The sequence below is a fragment of the Malurus melanocephalus genome, unplaced genomic scaffold (genome assembly GCF_030028575.1).
Source record: "Malurus melanocephalus ecotype Western Australia unplaced genomic scaffold, MMel_1.1 scaffold_88, whole genome shotgun sequence".
In the NCBI taxonomy this organism is placed as follows: Eukaryota; Metazoa; Chordata; class Aves; order Passeriformes; family Maluridae; genus Malurus; species Malurus melanocephalus.
The window spans coordinates 1,606,717-1,623,843 of NW_026623320.1; the positions used below are offsets into that span (position 1 = coordinate 1,606,717).

At 47.1% G+C, this 17,127-nt stretch overlaps 1 protein-coding gene and 1 long non-coding RNA gene across 4 annotated transcripts; one reads left to right on the forward strand and one right to left on the reverse strand.

The window, feature by feature from the left end:
- Window positions 1-1,617: 1,617 nt before the first annotated feature.
- On the reverse strand, window positions 1,618-6,637 carry LOC130574728 (uncharacterized). Of its 3 annotated transcripts, none has more exons than XR_008965460.1 (3): window positions 6,169-6,637; window positions 4,530-4,615; window positions 1,618-4,338 (listed from the first exon to the last, which is right to left on the reverse strand). It is a non-coding gene; the product is annotated as an uncharacterized LOC130574728 (long non-coding RNA). The 3 variants fall into 3 exon arrangements; XR_008965459.1 differs by having other exon boundaries at window positions 1,618-3,028; window positions 4,236-4,338; window positions 4,530-6,637; XR_008965458.1 differs by having other exon boundaries at window positions 1,618-3,028; window positions 4,233-4,338; window positions 4,530-6,637.
- Window positions 6,638-6,750: 113 nt separating this feature from the next.
- Window positions 6,751-13,717, forward strand: CHST7 (carbohydrate sulfotransferase 7). Its single transcript, XM_057368104.1, has one exon. The coding sequence runs from the start codon at window positions 6,899-6,901 to the stop codon at window positions 8,297-8,299; it is 1,401 nt and encodes a 466-aa protein (XP_057224087.1). The 5' UTR covers window positions 6,751-6,898; the 3' UTR covers window positions 8,300-13,717.
- The last annotated feature ends 3,410 nt before the right edge of the window (window positions 13,718-17,127 follow it).

The window sequence follows — 17,127 nt, forward strand, 5'->3', positions numbered from 1 at the left end:
TATGTCAGCAGCATGCCTAACTTTACACCTTTACCTGTTCTTAGGAATAACTGGAGATATTTGGGAGGGTAGGGAGCAATGCATCCCCACCCTTCCAACTCCACCCATGCTGTTGGTCCCCAAACTCAACTGCCAGTTCCCCTCAGTCTGAGGAGTACAGAGGAATCTCGTGCCTTTCTGCTGCCCCTGCTCTTTTGCAGAGCTGTTGGGTGGTATGAGTTGCATGGTGGCTATGTGATTGTATTACCAAAAGCTGAACAGAATCACAGAASAAGCTGAGTTGGAAGGGACCCTCAAGGGTCATCAAAGTCCAACTCCTGGTCCTGCACAGAACCATCTTCAACAGTCCTATCATGTGCCTGAGAGTGGTGTCCAAATGATTCTTGAACTCTGTTAGGCTGGTGCTGTGACCACTTYCCTGAAGAACCTGTTCCAGTGCCCAACCGCCCTCTGGGTGAAGAACCTTTTTCTAATATCTAAACTAAATCCCCTTGGGCACAACTTCAGGCCATTCCTCAGGTCCTGTCAATGGTCATCACARAGAAGAGATCAGTGCCTGCCCCTCCTCTTYCCCTTATGAGGAAATTGTAACTGCAATCCTCTCAGTCTCCTCTTCTCCAGGCCGAACAGACCAAGTGACCTCAGCCACTCCTTTTATATCTGCCCGTCCAGGCCCTTCACCTTCTTCATTGCTTTCCTTTGGATGCTCTCTAAGAGCTTTATATCTTTCTTATATTGTGGTGCCCAAAACTGCACACAATATTCAAGGTGAGGCCACCCCAGAGCAGAGCAGAGTGGGACAATCCCCTCCCTTGCCCGGCTGGTGATGCTGTGCCTGATGTCCCCCAGGGCAGGGTTGGTGCTCCTGGCTGCCAGGGCACTGCTGACTCCTGTTCAATTTGCCATCGACCAAGACTCCCATGTCCCTTTCWGTGTYGCTGCTTTCCAGCATCTCYTTCCCCAGTCTGTCTGTACATCCAGGTTGCACCATTCCAGGTGCAGAATCCAGCACTTTCTCTTGTTGAACTTCATTCTGTGGGTGATTGCCCAGGCCCTCTAATTTGTCAAGRTYTCTCTGCAGGGCCTTCCTGCCTTCCAGGGAGGCAACAGCTGCTCCCAGTTTTGTGTCATTTGTGAACCTGCTTAGTATCCCTTCCAGTTCTGCATCCAAGTCATTTATGAAGATGTGTTAGAGCACAGGACCTAAGATAGAGCCCTGCTGAGCCCCACTAGTGATAGTCACCAGTCTGATGTCTGTATTCACTGCAATCTGCTATGCCTGACCTGTGAGCCAGTTGCTCACCCRTCACATGACATGTTTATCCAGCTGTGTGCTGGGCATTTTGTCCAGAAGGATACTGTGAGAGACAGAAGCAAAAGCTTTACCCAAAACCAAACCCTTGATCAACTTCATCGGTGTCGTGGTTTGAACTTGACCGAAAGCCAAAAGCACTGCATCCACAATCTTCTCTCCCTTCCCACCAGAGAGGGYAGAAGGGAGAGCAAAAGCCCAATTAACAAGAAAATTTATGGCTTTCAGATAACATAACACAATTGAGAGAAAGATATGTATGTGCTCCAGAGAATGTTCAGACAGGCTAAATAACTTTAGTTGCAAAATAGATTTATTACTAAAAACTACTAAGAATACTACTGCACCGGGGAGGGGAACAAAGATAGGGACAAATTTACAAGGAGAAGAAAAAAATAAAAATGGACATTTTAAGACACCTGTTATCCTTTCCGGGACCCGTCTCTTTCTCAGGTCGYCCCTCTCCACCCCCCATGTCTTCCCACACACACAGGGCACAGGAATGAAAGTCTAACATAGATCAAACTACTCATTACGGTTGTTGACCAGCATCAAAGGAGAAGTGTTCTTACAGCTCCAAGCTGTGGAAGGTCTTTTCCCAAGAAACAGTCAGTGTATAACTGCTGATGGCAAGGGAGTCTTTTCTTTACCTTGTAGGAGAAAAGGAAAGAATGTTCTTCAAGGCCAAACTGCGTTGTTTCGGCAGCATAAGACCACTATCACAAATCTCCTGGCAGAACACAGCATCCACTTGCTTCAGATGTAGGGTGGGGGCATCTTCTCCTCCCCGCAGAACACATTTTCTTCTTAGCATCAACTCGCTTCAAACATCCTGGGGGGGGGGTCAAGCCTCTTCCTTTTTTATTTTGGCTTCCAATCAGTTCAGTCCAGTCCTCAAAGGCCAGGTTTTTTTTTTTTTTCCTCAGAGCAAGGTCGCTCTCCTTTTCTATACAGGTCTCTCATTRATGAAATAGTCCTTTCGAGAACAACTTATTTTCTCCATGCTCGAGAACCACAGCAACAGCACAGCAAACCAATCCCATCTTCTCCTTACTGTGATCTTTGGGTCTCCATTTTGATTCTTACATSTCCTCACCCTCCTGCTCTGTTTTTCCCCAATGCATGGTACTAAAACTAAATACTAASAACCTAAAACTACATGGCAGCCGCCCCTATCTTGTTTTGAATTCTTCTTAAGTACAAGACAATAYGTCATCACAGAGGTGTAACYARCCTGTGCAATTGGCCCAGGCCTGATGGGCAGCCTGTCCATCAACCTCAGAGCCATGATGGATTGGCTGTAAAACACAGGGGGTAGGGCTCCTTTTGCTGGAGAAGAAGGGGAAAGATTCTAGAACTTCCTCACAGGAGCCATCTTTGTGGTTTMTTGGTCCCATCCCTCCACCACCAAAAATCGGACCAARTAAAACCATGACAGTCAGTTACCTTGTCATAAAAGGAAATCAGGTTTGATAAGCAGGACTTTCCTCTCATGAATCCATGCTGGCTGTGACCAATAACTGTACACCTGGCTTCTCTCAAATCAGCCCACAGAGAAATTCAGAGATCTGGGCTTGTGCCAGTGTAATGATCAGGAGTACACAGACGAAGGTATTTATGAATGCCAGTTTTCCTGCATCATTTCCTTTTCTTCCTTGCAGGTGCTGAAGAATGACATCAGGTGTGCATGCAGAAAGTTGAATTGCAGTTGAATTTCTGTTGAAAGGCAGAAAGCATTCACTGCTTCTAAATGGGGCTTTGCATCCGAAGCTACTCCCACCCAACAGCTCACCAGCCCTGGGTTAGAAGTGTACTCTGCTTTCGTCTTACTCTCCACTTTTTTCAGATCCTCTAAATTTCCATCGCGTCTCTCAGAATTTCTGCATTATTTTTGACCTTTCACAGGTCCTCAATCTCTGTTTCACTTTGGGGGAAACTACACTGCAAAAAGTCCCTTCTGAATCAGCCATCTTGCCTGGACTGGCTTCTTCTTCTCACTATTCCCAACATGACCTTTCTGAAATGTGAGCTACTAAGTCTGGTCCCATATGTGAAACATGTGGTATTGCACATGTTGGAAAATCTGATGACAAAGTGACTTCAAAAATAAGGACATTTGTCCTAGCTTGTTGGCTTCTTGAAGGTTTTTAAGCTGCTACTAACCACAGACTTCCTCTTGGCTGAAGCCTGTGAGTGACAACATGTGCATGCAGAGAGCTCATTAACAGTCAGGATGTTTGAGGGTGGTGCTCTATGTGCAAAGCATATTTAATTTTATCATCAAATCCAGCTATTTTTACTCACAAAGTACTCTGTGAAAATGACAAGAGCATGCGAGAGCTGAAAGATTGCTAGATATAGAGGCAACTATTTCTATTTTGAAGCCTCTGCTGAGAAGATAAAAATTATTGAGGCTGAAATGCTGCATTCCAGCATTTACTGTCTCTCTTGACAGCAGAAGCACCGTGGGAGACTGAAGAGCAAAAATTAAGTTAGAGAGATAATACACAGGAAGCCAATGTTATGTTATATTAAAAACAGCCAGTACTTASAGTGACAAGCTTGGAAACTAGAAAGGAAATACTGCAACACTGAGGCATGCAGAACACGTTATGCTTATATGCTTCCCCTCCCCCTTTACAAAATAACATTAAGCCCAAACTATCACCAAAACATGGCAGGAGCAAGATGCCAAATGGGCAAACTACTTCACAGATCAATTAAGAAGAATGGGGCTGTCTCCCTTGGGTACAGAACTRTCCTCATCTCAGAAGGAGCTGCAGATCATTTGAGTATGTAAATGGTGTCTTTATGATTTATAGAAAGAGCCTAAATAGGGGAAAATCATGCCCATTATCTGTACTGAAAGAGAACACAATACARAACTGAAAATCGAGAAAAGAGAAAGCTGATCTCTTACCACCTTTAATCAGACAGCAATTCTCTCCCCAGCACTCAATTAGGTGAAGTAGGTACTTCCTTCAAGGAAGGCTGGAGCTCAGGGATTMCAAGTCTAGCTCAGGCACCTGCAGGGTGGCAAAATGAATACCAGCTTTGATGGAATCTCCCCATGCCAAAAAAGCCCTAACCCAAAACAACTAAAGCAAACACAGCCTAATCCTCTTGCAGTAGATGGACCCGTTGTGAAGGTTGCAGAACAAAACATTTACAGTCGTTCTTTTWTTGTTTGATAGTCTTTTAACAACTATGGTTTTACCTTTACTAAAACAGGTAATCTTTGGTAAAGTGATTTGCATCTTTCACTTCTAGAACAGTTGCCACAGAAGTTTGTAGCTCCATTATCTGAAAAAAATCAGCATAAGACATATGAAGTTTTATTTCTATGGTTTCGCATTTGTCTGTCAGGCTATCTTACKCTGTGAGATGTTTCATTCTTTTCAAGACAGCTTTACTTTGGTTAGGTAGCTTTAAGACCTGGATTTTAGTTCTTAGACCTAAATATGTGTCACAGAAACTAATACAAAATTAGTTTAAAGTAACATGTTTTGTGGCATGGCTCATTGGCCATCAGTGGTGCTGAGGCTACTGCCAGCTCAATATTTTGTCTTACAAAGGAGAAACTCWGGCAGAGTTATCCATTCTTATCAGCACTTCTCTGATTCCCACCTTGGTAAATCTACCAAGTTACTATGATGCCACAAGAGTCAACTACACTGGAGACACCTCTCAAAATACTAGGTATGCATTGTGTTCGGATAGGGGAAAAGGGTTTTTTTGTAAGACAGTAACCCGATTTTGGCAAGTGTGTTTTTATTCTGTCATCCTCTTTTAGTTGCTTGAGGGTCTGGATGAAATCCTGCTGTTACTGAGCCAGAGGTGAAACCCACATTGCTGAGTGTGAGATACTGGTGTATGTTAGTTATCAAAAATATAAGCAGAATTTCTTTTCCAATGCTATAATCTCGACATTGTGAGCTCAGGAGCTCACAAATCTTGTTTGGCACCATCCACTCACTCAGCACACTATAAAGGGCAGGAAGCCCAGTCTTTAAAATTTATTAACGGGGGCAAGTAAAGCATTAGCAGGCAGACTACTGGCTCACCACCTGGATGGAAGAGAAACATGCTTTTTCTCTCTCACGTTGATTTCTGCTCCTTGCACTTTGCCTGACAAATTCAAAATAAGATTACTCTTTACTAACTAGGTATCATACTAGGTGCAGTATCTTCAGACTGTGTATCTATATATCTGTACTATAAAAAGAACATTTTTAGAACCCATGTAACATTGTTTCTCCTCTCTGATGCATGTGGTGTCTTTGGCAAAGGTTATGTCATGTGTCTAACCACAAGTGCATATATACCACAGACTCTTCTAGGAGTCAAAGCAGCATATGCTGAGGGCAAGAATTGTGTTATTCTCTCTGAATTTCACCCTGCACACCATATTTAAATATCAGTATTGTTTTACAGAGGATGCCACCTATTGCCTAGAGGTCAGGACAGTCAGCARCTCCCACTATACCATCAGCAGGTTGGGGACCTCACTTTCCTGACAGCTGGATGCCTTAACCAGGAACACAGGATCATGGTCCATCTCCTTATGTGAACACCTTCCAAGGGCAGGGAGGGGCTGGGCTGGAGATTTTGAAACTATACATTTTAGTTTAAATACCTGAAGTCAGCATCTTGCTGACTTTCCATCTTCCGGGATACTTCAAGTAATCTTAGATGTCTAAAAAACTAGAAGCCTAAGTTTGAGCTGGTAACTTTATGCYCTTACTGTAGTTAATAAAGAGGGCCATATTCACAATATGTTGAATGTCCCTCTGCGGATGCCCATTTCTTCCTCCCAGATGCMAAAGGTGACCAACTCAGACAGACGTGGAACTTACAGGTGTGAAACTGGAGCAATGAGTCATGATCGAGAGGTCCGCATCCTATCAGCACACACGCTGACAAAAGTGTGGCTGAGAAACCCCGCAGCTCTCTACAGCGCCGAACTGCAGCATTTCTGAAAYTCACTGCAGATTTTAATAGCTGTCATCTACCCTAAAAAGGCATTAGCAGCCCTTCTCGTTAGTGTAGCGTCTTGCGTGTTCTTTCTCCGGAGCTCTGATGAATAGCAGGACCAACCACTCCTCCTCGGGACACCCTCGGCTKCTCGGTACCTGTCCTGGCTAGCACACCTCCTTTTCGGTGAGCCCCTTCCCGGGCAGGGGTGAGTCCCGCCGTGCCGAGCCCGCCCCTCCGGCCCTGTCAGGGGGAGGGAAGGAGGGAGGCCGGGCGAGGGGCGGCCCGGAGCCCGGCGCAGCGGCAACGGGAGCAGCAGCAGCCCGCGCCCCGCCGGCGGCGGCTGCTCAGGCGGCGGGGGCAGGTGCGGGCGCTTCCGCATCGCGCTGCGAGGAGGAGCAGGAGGAGAATCAGGAGGCGGCGGCGAGAGCGGGCGGGCGGCGCGGCCAGCGGCTCCGAGCCGGGCCGGCGTGCCCGTGGGCGTGCTCCCCGGCGGGGAGGACCGCCCGCCGCCTACACCCCCGCCGCCGCCGCTAACTTTGCTTCTCCGCAAAGAGCCGCCCTCCGGCAGACAGAGGGTCGGCGGAGCCGGGGTCCGAGCCGGCCCCCGCGATGAAGGGCCGGCGACGGTGGCGGGGCGAACATCGCCGCTTCGCCGCGGTCCTGGTGCTGTACACGCTGCTGCTGCTCCTGCTGGTGCCCTACGCGCTGGACTACGGGGCCAGGCGCGGGCGAGCGGACGAGGAGCCGCTGCTGCGGCGCTGCCCAAGCTTGGAGGAGGCGCTGAGCGAGTGGGGCTGGGAGCAGCGGCCGCCGCTGGACGAGGAAGAGGAGGAGGATGAAGCGGGCACGGCCGGGGCGGCGGGTAACGGCAGCGCGGGGACGGCGGGGAAGCGGCACATCTACCTGCACGCTACCTGGCGAASTGGCTCCTCCTTCCTCGGAGAGCTCTTCAATCAGCACCCCGACGTCTTCTACCTGTACGAGCCCATGTGGCACCTTTGGCAGGCTCTCTACCCGGGGGACGCGCTGAGCCTGCAGGGAGCCCTCCGCGACATGCTGCGCGCCCTCTTCCGATGCGATTTCTCCGTCCTGCGCCTCTATGCCGCCCCGTCCGGCCCCCGCGACCCGCTGGCCCCCGCCCCGCCCGCCGACAACCTCACCACGGCCAGCATCTTCGGCTGGCGGACCAACAAGGTGATCTGTTCGCCGCCGCTCTGCCCTGCCGCCCCGCGGCCCCGGGGGGAGATCGGCCTCGTCGACGGCGCMTCCTGCGAGGAGACCTGTCCGCCGCGGGCGCTGCGGGAGCTAGAGGCCGAGTGCCGCAAGTACCCGGTGGTGGTCATCAAGGACGTGCGGCTGCTGGAGCTGAGCGCGCTGCTGCCGCTGCTGCGGGAGCCCGGCCTCAACCTGCGGGTGGTGCAGCTCTTCCGCGACCCCCGCGCCGTCCATAACTCTCGCCTGAAGGCGCGGCAGGCGCTGCTGCGGGAGAGCGTCCAGGTGCTGCGCAGCCGCCACCGCGCCGAGCCGCGGGGCCCGGCCCGCCACCAGCAGCAGCATGTCCTGCTGCCGCCCGGGCTGCTGGGCGGCGGGCGGGTGCCGCAGCCGCARCACCGCGCCGAGTTCTTCCTCGGCGGCGCGCTGGAGGTGATCTGCCAGGCTTGGCTCCGCGATCTCCTCCTGGCCCGCCGCGCCCCGGGCTGGCTCCGCCGCCGCTACACGCAGCTGCGCTACGAGGACCTGGTGCGGGAGCCCCGCGCCGAGCTGCGCCGCCTGCTGCGCTTCGCCGGGCTGACGGTGCCGCCCGCCCTGGAGGACTTCGTGCTCAACATGACCCGCGGCGCTGCCTACTCCTCCGACCGGCCCTTCCTCATCTCCGCCCGCGACGCGCGRGAGGCCGTCCACGCCTGGCGGGAGCGCCTCAGCCGCCAGCAGGTGCGGCAGGTGGAGGCGGCGTGCGGAGAGGCCATGAGCATCCTCGCCTACCCCCTCAGCGCCAGCGACACCCGGTAGCGGCAGAGCCGCACGTCCTGGACTGGCCCGAGGGCGGACGGACAGGCGCCCTCGGGCAGAGCTGAGCGCGGGGATCACCGCCAGCCTGGCAGGAGCCCGCTTGGTGGGCAGGGCGCTCCCCCGGGGGAGCCCCGGCTGAGGGACACCCACCTCGCCTCGGGTACAGGCAGCGCGGCAGGGTCCAGGCCCCCATCCCGCTGTGGCTTCAGTGTGGCTGTGTTCCCTCTGGGCTGCRTGGAGAGGGAAAGGGGGGATATTCTATTTCAGAGAAAGGTTTAGTTCAAGAGGTGTCCTCCGAGCATCACTCTTGGAGCCCTTTCAGCGTGAAACCATGATCGTGTACAAAGCACAGGTATGCTACAAACTGCATGTAAATTTAAAAATCCCCTGAGTATAGACTCTCAGCAAGGAACTAGAGGGCCTGGAAGGCATTGCCCTTCTGGAGCCCTGAAGCACACTGGCCTCTGTCCTACTGCTAATAAAACRCAAGAGGCTTCTGTGAAGTCGCTGCAGGGGCCTGGAGAGCCAGGAGGGTGCTTGCTGCAGGGCAGGACTCAGCTCTCCTGCTCCCATCCTGTGCTGCAGGGATGGTCTTTGCTCCTGTTGGTTGCTGGTGCTGTAGGGAGAGGGGTGAGGGAAGGGGAACTGTTTCCAGCTCTCTCCATCGTTCGGAGCAGCAGGGTAAGTGGTCATGCAGAGAGGGTAAGCATTCGCCTGCTTATGTGTTTTGAAGATGTTTGTGGCAGAAACCTTTGCTTTCCTAAAGAAATCTGTAATTGTTTTGAAAGTATTTTTTTTTTAATATATATATTTATATAGTTTGGTGATACTCATGTGAGATACAGGTGACTAACATGTTTCTTTGGAACACGTGTAGGGGTGAATGAAACTGGAAGGCAAATGCTCTATATTTCCGTTTTGTTTTCTCTGTCAGATGAGAGAATCACTTTTCTTCCCTCACTTCCGGGCTAACACATTGTGCCATGTAGGTCCCCCTGATCACATCCCTTCCAAACAATAACATCCTCTCAGCTGGCAACTCCTGGACAAAGCAAATGTTTCCTAAGAGGCTAAAACAGATTAATCATGGAGTTCCCAAATAAAAACTTATATTAAAAAAAAACCAAACAAATGAAACAAACAAAAAGCTCCCCTGAAGTTTTTTTTTTTTTTTTTTTAATTTTAAAATGACCTGTTCCTGCAGATGTCCTGCAACTTGTGCGAGAACGGGGTGTGTGTGTATCTATGAGTACCTTTGTTTCTTAATTTCTTAATGTGGGGATAGAAGGTTCAGTTGTAATTTAGGGATGCAGTTTCATAACTTCATAGAGACTGCTTTTGAGTCCATTACAGTCTGGTAGTGTTTAAATGGCCCCTCAAGAGTGTACAGGATTATAGGGATGTTTACATGCACTTCTCAAATACAAACCCAGAATATGAGTTTCAAATTGAGGATAATCCAGGATCAGGAAGAAAGCRGTATTTATATAAAGTGCTGAAAGTAAAGGCAGTTCAAAGATGTTATGTTGTCATGGAGGAGGTGTTTGAATTGCATTGTACATTTTTGTGCTCTGAGTTTTGTCCTCATGAACCTTCACAACAACATGTCAGGATCAGCCTTCATTTATTTTAACTCCTTTTTTTTTTTTCCTTGATCTTCCCATCTGGCACAAGAAGCAGGTTTCTTTCATTATCTGTCAGGAAAATGTAGTCATAAAAATGTTTTTGAACAAATCTATGCATCTCCCAGTAGCGTGCTTCCTACAGTGCTCAATCCTTGGGCTTCTACTTGCAGTAAGTATTACAGGATCTTTTGTGATGGAACAACCTTGTGTATTATCGAAGGGATGTTTCTGCATTCTCTCATCGTGCCKGTGACACCAAAATTTGTTTCTGGGTGTTCCAGTGGCGTTTAATAATGGTATTTGTATAGATAGACAATACCTGTACTAAGCCTTGATAACCTGTGCTGGGTAACCTTTTTTTTGAAGGCTTTTCTAGGACTACACCCAGCCTGGCTTGTAGTGACAGGTTTGAAAACAAAGTAAGATTTTTGCCCRTACCAAAATATGATACGGTACTTACTTTCTTAAACTGGATGGGAGATTAAAATCCAGTATATCCTGTYAATTTTTTTCTTAGCAAGTTGCAGTCACAGAATTGTGTGATGCAACTGTTAAGAATTGTCTTCACCTTGACAGGGAATCTCATCACACTCTTTCAGGTGGTAAATATCTTTCCTAAGTTTTTCAAAGTTTGCACTTAATCTAACTTAAAATGGTTCATCTTGATGAGGGAGGAAGTGTTGACATATAGCTTAACTTGATTCTTGTGGCTGGGAGGAAATCCACTTACTGCAAATTATTTAGTGTTTTCTGAAACAGTTTCCATGTTTGAGCTGCAAAGGTGGTGAAGGGCCTTGAGGGGAAGCTGTATGAGGAGCGTCTGAGGACACTTGGTCTGTTCAGCCTGGAGGAGACTGAGGTGAGACCTCACTGCRGTCCACAGCTTCATGAGGGAAAGAGGAGGAGCAGGCACTGTCTCTGGTGACCAGTGACAGGACCTGAGGGAGAAGCCTGAAGTTGTGTCTGGGGAGGTTTATGTGGGATATTAGAAGAAGGTTCTTCCCTTTTTGGGAAGGGTGGYTGGGCACTGGAACAGGCTCCACAGGGAAGTGATCATGGCCCCAAGACAGAGCTCCAGAAGGTTTTGGACAATGCTCTAGGCACGTGATGTRCTTCTTGGAGCTGTCCCATGCAGGGCCTGGAGTTGGATTYTGATGATCCTTGTGGATCTCTTCCAGCTCAGGATATTCTATGKCAGATGCATTTTGTGTATCAATAATTATTTCTGTCAACAAAAGTTGTTCACGAGCCTTATCGCTCTCTATGAGTGGTTATTTTGATTTTATATTTTTTGTGTAATGTGCAAAGGGCTTTACTGGGCAAAGTGTACAAAATACAGCAAGTGCAATCTGTGGTTTGTATTCCACAAACGCAGTGCACCTGAGTTCWTTAGAAAACTCTTCTAAAAATTCCACAGGGAATATCCAAAGCTGAGAAAGGAGCGAATAGCCTAGAGTGACATCTTAGACCAGTATGTGCACAAGCATGTAAGGCTGCATGACAGTTGCTTAACGACTGATGGTGTGACATTGCACTTCAGTCACTAGAGAGTCATCTGAAATTCTTCTGCCCAAGGAGGACTACTAAGGCTCACCAACAAATGCATCCCTTTTTTCTCTTCAGGGTCTTTTGATGACATTGGAAAGTGTCATCCAGAGTGCTTACAGCATTTACTTGGTCTTGAAACTCAGGCCTTGAAGAAAAAGTAAATGTACTGTCAAATGTCTGTGTTGGTATTTGCCTGAAAAGACAGAAACAGGCCAGGTTAGGGTGACCAGCATGGARTTCAATGGCAGAGATCTTTGGAAGCAAGCAGAACTTGGTGAAAGCAGGACACTCGTAGTTAGACTGCATTTCGAGAGCAGCTGGGCTTTTGTGCCTTGGCCATTTTGAAGTGAAGTAACCATTCTACAGAATGATGTAGAAAACTGAACCATAACTGTGCTTTTAGAGCAGGGGATGGCATGATAAGCAAGGGAACACTAAACACATTTTTATTGCCAACCTGAACTTGGCCAACTTAGAATCAAAGTTCAGGACTGAGCCATAGAGTTTTAGTATTTCAGGCTGAGATTGGTGAAAATTACCTACTTGTGCTACTTTATACACAATGAATTAACAGCTTTAATGTATTAAAAATTCATGGTGGGAAATGGGTACGAAAATGACAAATTCTCACAAGACATTTCTGTCATCTGTTTTTACTTAATTTCTAGTTGTCACACATCTGACTTAAGGGAGGCCTGAAACTTGAGTACTGTAATTATTCATAAAGGGCTGTGATATTTCCACACTGTAATTCTTAATTGCTCTTTTACAACATCATGTCTGTATTTTAATTGTTTCTTTCGGGGAGGCAAGCTGTACTGACATACTTGTGGGAAGTGATGAAAGTCTAGGGCCAAGAAATACTCTTGGCCCCTGCCTTGTTTTCAGTCCTTAGGATATCACTGATGGAGGCCTTGTAGATATCCACAGTACATACTAGGATACTGCAGGTACAATAGCAATAATTTAGTATCAGTTGCAGTATCTAACCAGAAACGTTAGAATAGTGGAGTTACTTTTTTTAACAACTTCACTATTGCATGGGTCATTTTAGGCTCCTCSTCCCCAATCAGTCTGGGCATCAAGAAAAGTCCTGAGTTTCTGCATTAAGTTCTCAGTATCACCACTTTCAGTAAAGCCCAACGATAAAAAMAACCTGCAGAGTTTCTGGGTTTGTTATGGTAGTGCAATCAACCAACTGAAACCCTGAGAGCCAACAAGCCCGACAGCATGTTCTGTTCCTTTCTTGAACACTGAGAGCTGTCACTGAGACTCTCTGATGGTGCATGTCATTCTTCAGAGTCACCACACAATCTGTGCAGCACTGGGACTACCTTAGATGTCGTTTTGTCTTTCCTATTTAACTTGAYGTGACATCTACCACCATGGAGAATGACTTGGGAGAAACACAATTTGTCAGACCTCGCACTAGCAGAAGTTTTCAACACCCCACTTGCTGTGTGTGTGTGTGAGTGAGAGAGGCCAAGTCCAGATTGTCCTTCTCTTGGCTGTTTTAAAGACATGAATGCTAGATCTAAACACATTAAGGTGGTGGGTTTCAATGATGAAGGGGCTGTTTTCTGTGGGTGAGACATGTATCTGGCAGTCGCAGCTCTGAACAGCAGGCTGGGAGCCAATTAACATTGTAGGACTTGCAGTCTGGGTTTTGAGTACTGTGAAATTCTTGCTTCCAGCACTGAGATGTTAAGCTCTGCTGCTAACCTAGGACACCTGCAGCACCATTTCTTGTTGCTGTTAAGTGGGAATCCAGTCTTTCCCTGGAGCTTCCAAACTTGTTGCCCTGTTTCTAATATCCAACTTTGCCAAACTTCAACTGTATATAGGCTGAAGCTTTTTGTCATGGGCCTAAGGTTTAAATCTCTTGAGGGAGTTTCGGTCAAAACAGTGCATATTCTTTTGAACTTAGGGTGTGGTGGTCTTTTGACTGTGTTCAAATATTGTCAAAGGTATTTATWTTCAAATAATTTGTCACTTCGGTGTTTTGGGACAGGAACTCCAGTTCRGGTAGGGGAAATTACCTCTGTGTAGGGGATGTCCCCTGCGTTTTTATTTTTACCTCTGCTTTCTGTTCTGATTTGGCCAAATATATTAATGTTTGTATAAAATGGATAGCACGTGCTCAGTAAAAGTGGTTTTGGTATGTGTGTGTATATCTTTATTTTATACCAAATAAAATATGCATTGGTTTTATCTTCACTRAGAAAGTGCAAACCTCTTTCTTTCGCACAGAAAACGCAATGTGGTACAAGACATACAGTGGGAATTGAAACCATGTAACTATGGCACRGGCTGCATCACTGGGCTGAGCAGGGAGGAGTCTGTCATTCCTGTTCCCACTGATRCCTTTTCCTATCCCCTCTTTCCCTCTTGCAGTTATTTTTAAGGAAGACCCCCAAATGCAGTGTTCAGCTTTCTATTGCTTAATAATGGAAAGGGTTATAGGTGAGAGGGAGAAGACATTGAGGACAGATGGGGTAAACATGAGGGAATGGGGAAATGAATTCACTGTTCGTTGAGGAGACTGGGATTTTTTGGGCAAAGGAGTTGGGTGTGAGAGGAATGAGGGACTGGGATTTGATGAGGAGGAGCAGAAAGTTGTGAGTGCTCTAACTGGAAAAGTTGGCTAGGAGTATGTGTTAAGGAATGGATGAATATGGAAGAGGGCAAGGGTCTTCTCTTAGGAGAATCAGGGACCACGAATTGCAGTGAAGTGCTGGGAATTGCCCTAAGTGTATAGTTTGGAGGAGACAGAGGTGGAAAGCTCAGGGTGSGGGGGATGGAGAATAGGGTGAATCTGGGTCTGAAGTGCTGAGGGAAAATTGGTAAAACTTCAACTCTTGCCGTGTCTCGGTTCAAATGGCTGTGCAGACAGCTGGCAGTGGACCAGCCCCTGGTCCACAGGGCAACAGTGACTTGCCTTCTGCTGTSCCTGTCTCAGCCCACACCAATGCATTTCTCCTGCAAACAAGACTCCTCTTTCCCTCTGCATAAGGGATTTATTAACTGCTCCCGTACACTCCTAGCAGCATTGGGGTGGGATTCGTGGGAAGAAATGTTCTGCAAAACCAAAGTTTTAAAACTCAAATTTGTAAAAGTAAAGTATTTGTGCACCTCCTGCTGCTGTCRGGCTCAGTTTGTGAGCACAAGGGATGATGTGAGAGCTGTCTCATCCCACTGCCTTTGCCTGAGCTCCATTTGGGAGTGCCTTTGCAGTCATTTCTGCAGTGGGCATTACCGTCAGTCACCAGAACAGAGTCTGGAGGAGGTCCTTGTCCATGTCCTTGGTTCAAGTGACAGATGTTTGTGCACTCGATTTAAAAGTCTCATTTCTAGCGGTGACACGTGCATATCATTGACATCTATTGTTTTCAGTATGAGCTTTTCAAAAATGGCCAGGAAACCTCTTGTCTATGCACAGCGTTACAGAGATCAATGTCTGTGCTGCAAAGTCAAGCACTGAGGAGTCAGACTCARTGTCTGCTGCCTCCCCTTCATGCTCCTTATCAGTCATGTATCACAAGTGGTTGTTTTTTCTCCACTKCAGCATTTGGTCAACACTCAAGGTTGGACACTCCTGGAGCAGGAATGGATGGTGCAACGCAYCTGGCCCTGTGAGCACTGCCTGGTCTGTGCCAGAGGTTAGAAAGYGTGCAGGAATCTGGTAGGACACGGAAGGAGGTAAAAAGGATGGAGGCAGTGTCTCATGGCTGAGGCATTCAAAAGCTCTCAGAGGAGCTGGACCCAGTCCCCGGTGCCACAGTGTCTGTGAGATGTTAGACAAATAAGTTAGATTTTCTGAAGAGGCCAAGTCCTTATCAGGCTGAAGCTGAGTGACACTGTTGGTATGCTGGAGTTGGCTTTGCAGAACTGTAGCAGCAGTCACTGTTCATGTGTGCCTGGTCATGGGGCATTGGTGGTTCAAGGGGTGACTTTGAAACCCTGGGTGAGTTGTGAAAAAGGCAAATTTAGGTGGCATTAACATATTGTAGGCACCTGAGTCCCAAGGGGATGAATTAATATTTTTAATAGATAGAAGTATTAAGTGAAATAACTTCTTGGGGAGCACCAAGCTTCATTTTATTTAGTCTCAAAGTCAAGGCTGAAAAAGGACAGCGGTGCACAGCAGCCTGAACAGCAGTGTAGGAGAGAAGTAATCAGGCTATGAACAATACTGGCATAAGAACAGATTTTCGTACATCAGTAATAAATCATTTCACCCTGGAAGTTGGAAGAAGGTGGGTTTTTTTTTTAACCATGAGAACAGCATGGCAGGAAGGGATGGAAAAGAAGAGCCAACTCATTTTAAAATACTCTTATAATTCAGAAGTAGAAAGAAACTGATATGATAGACTACCMTGTAATGACAGGATATGAAGCTGGTGGTCCAGAAGCCCTGTGATCCATAGGAAGTAATGTACAGAGTGCTGAAGTCTCCTGAAAAATCAGCTTTAATGTACAAAAAGACAGACCCACAGTTTAAAGATGCTTTGTACATTTTGTTTGTGCTGTGTGAAAAGGAGGTAATGCTGACTTTTATGGAAATGTTGTTAATAGTTTGTTCTGGAGTACTCTGCAATAGATTAGTGTCTCATAACATTTCCTATGAGGAAATATGGTAATTGTACCTCTGCCAGTATTTGAATAAAATATACTGGAATTGTACAATAAATCAAGAAGAGCACAAACCCCACACCKTTAACCCAGTAGTTTTTATCCTCTTTTTCTTGAGAGGAGCTGAAGGGAAAGGAAGGGTGTGTTTGTCTAAGCAAAAGGCTGTGTGGTTGTTCCCTTGCCATGGGTAGAAATCCCAGCTGTGCCAGCAAGTGCTGGGTGTGGGACCACCCAGCCCTAGCACTGCCCTGGCTGTGGCTGAGCTTCTTTAATGCTTTGCCATACAGCTGGGAAATGATTAGCCCCTTGTTTATTTATGCACAGGCATGAAACTACTTTCAGGTGTGCTCTGGATAGGCTCTGAAGTGCAGCACTTGTTAAAATAATGGGAAAGGGCTGTAGGAGATCAGTTTGACTACAGCAGAGGCCCCTCTGATGGAAGGTTTGGAAACCTTTCCTTGGCTTTTCACAGTCATTTCAGCTGCTGCTTGAGCAGGGGTGACTTGAGTGAACTGTGAGTATTTTTCCCCTCATATTTTTTCCCTTTTTATGTAAAACATATTTAAGAACAATTAGTGATACTTAACTCTATCTCAAATGGATTTAGAGATGAGAGGATGGGACACTTRTCATCTGTTCCAAGCTGGTTTTAAAATCTTAAAGGATGAAGACTTCATCCAGCAGTCATTTACTCCATTATGTCAGTATGTCCACTGTTAAAAACTGCTCTCAATCATCTGTTTGAATCATTCTTTATTCAGTTAAAGTTTGTTACTTCTCTTACTGGATGCCAAAACCAGCCTGCTACCATTGCTCTCTGCTAACTTGCTCTCGTCACACACACATAAATAACCACGGGATTATATTTTTACACAACAAATCTCCCCTCCCCCACATACTCAGCTTTCAGGCTTATTTGTTTCCAATTCAGGTCTCCAATTTTTGTTTCAATAAAGCACTTTGGTTTGCTCATCCTTTCATATTGATCAGCTTCCATACTCAAATCACAGCTCTGCCTTGATG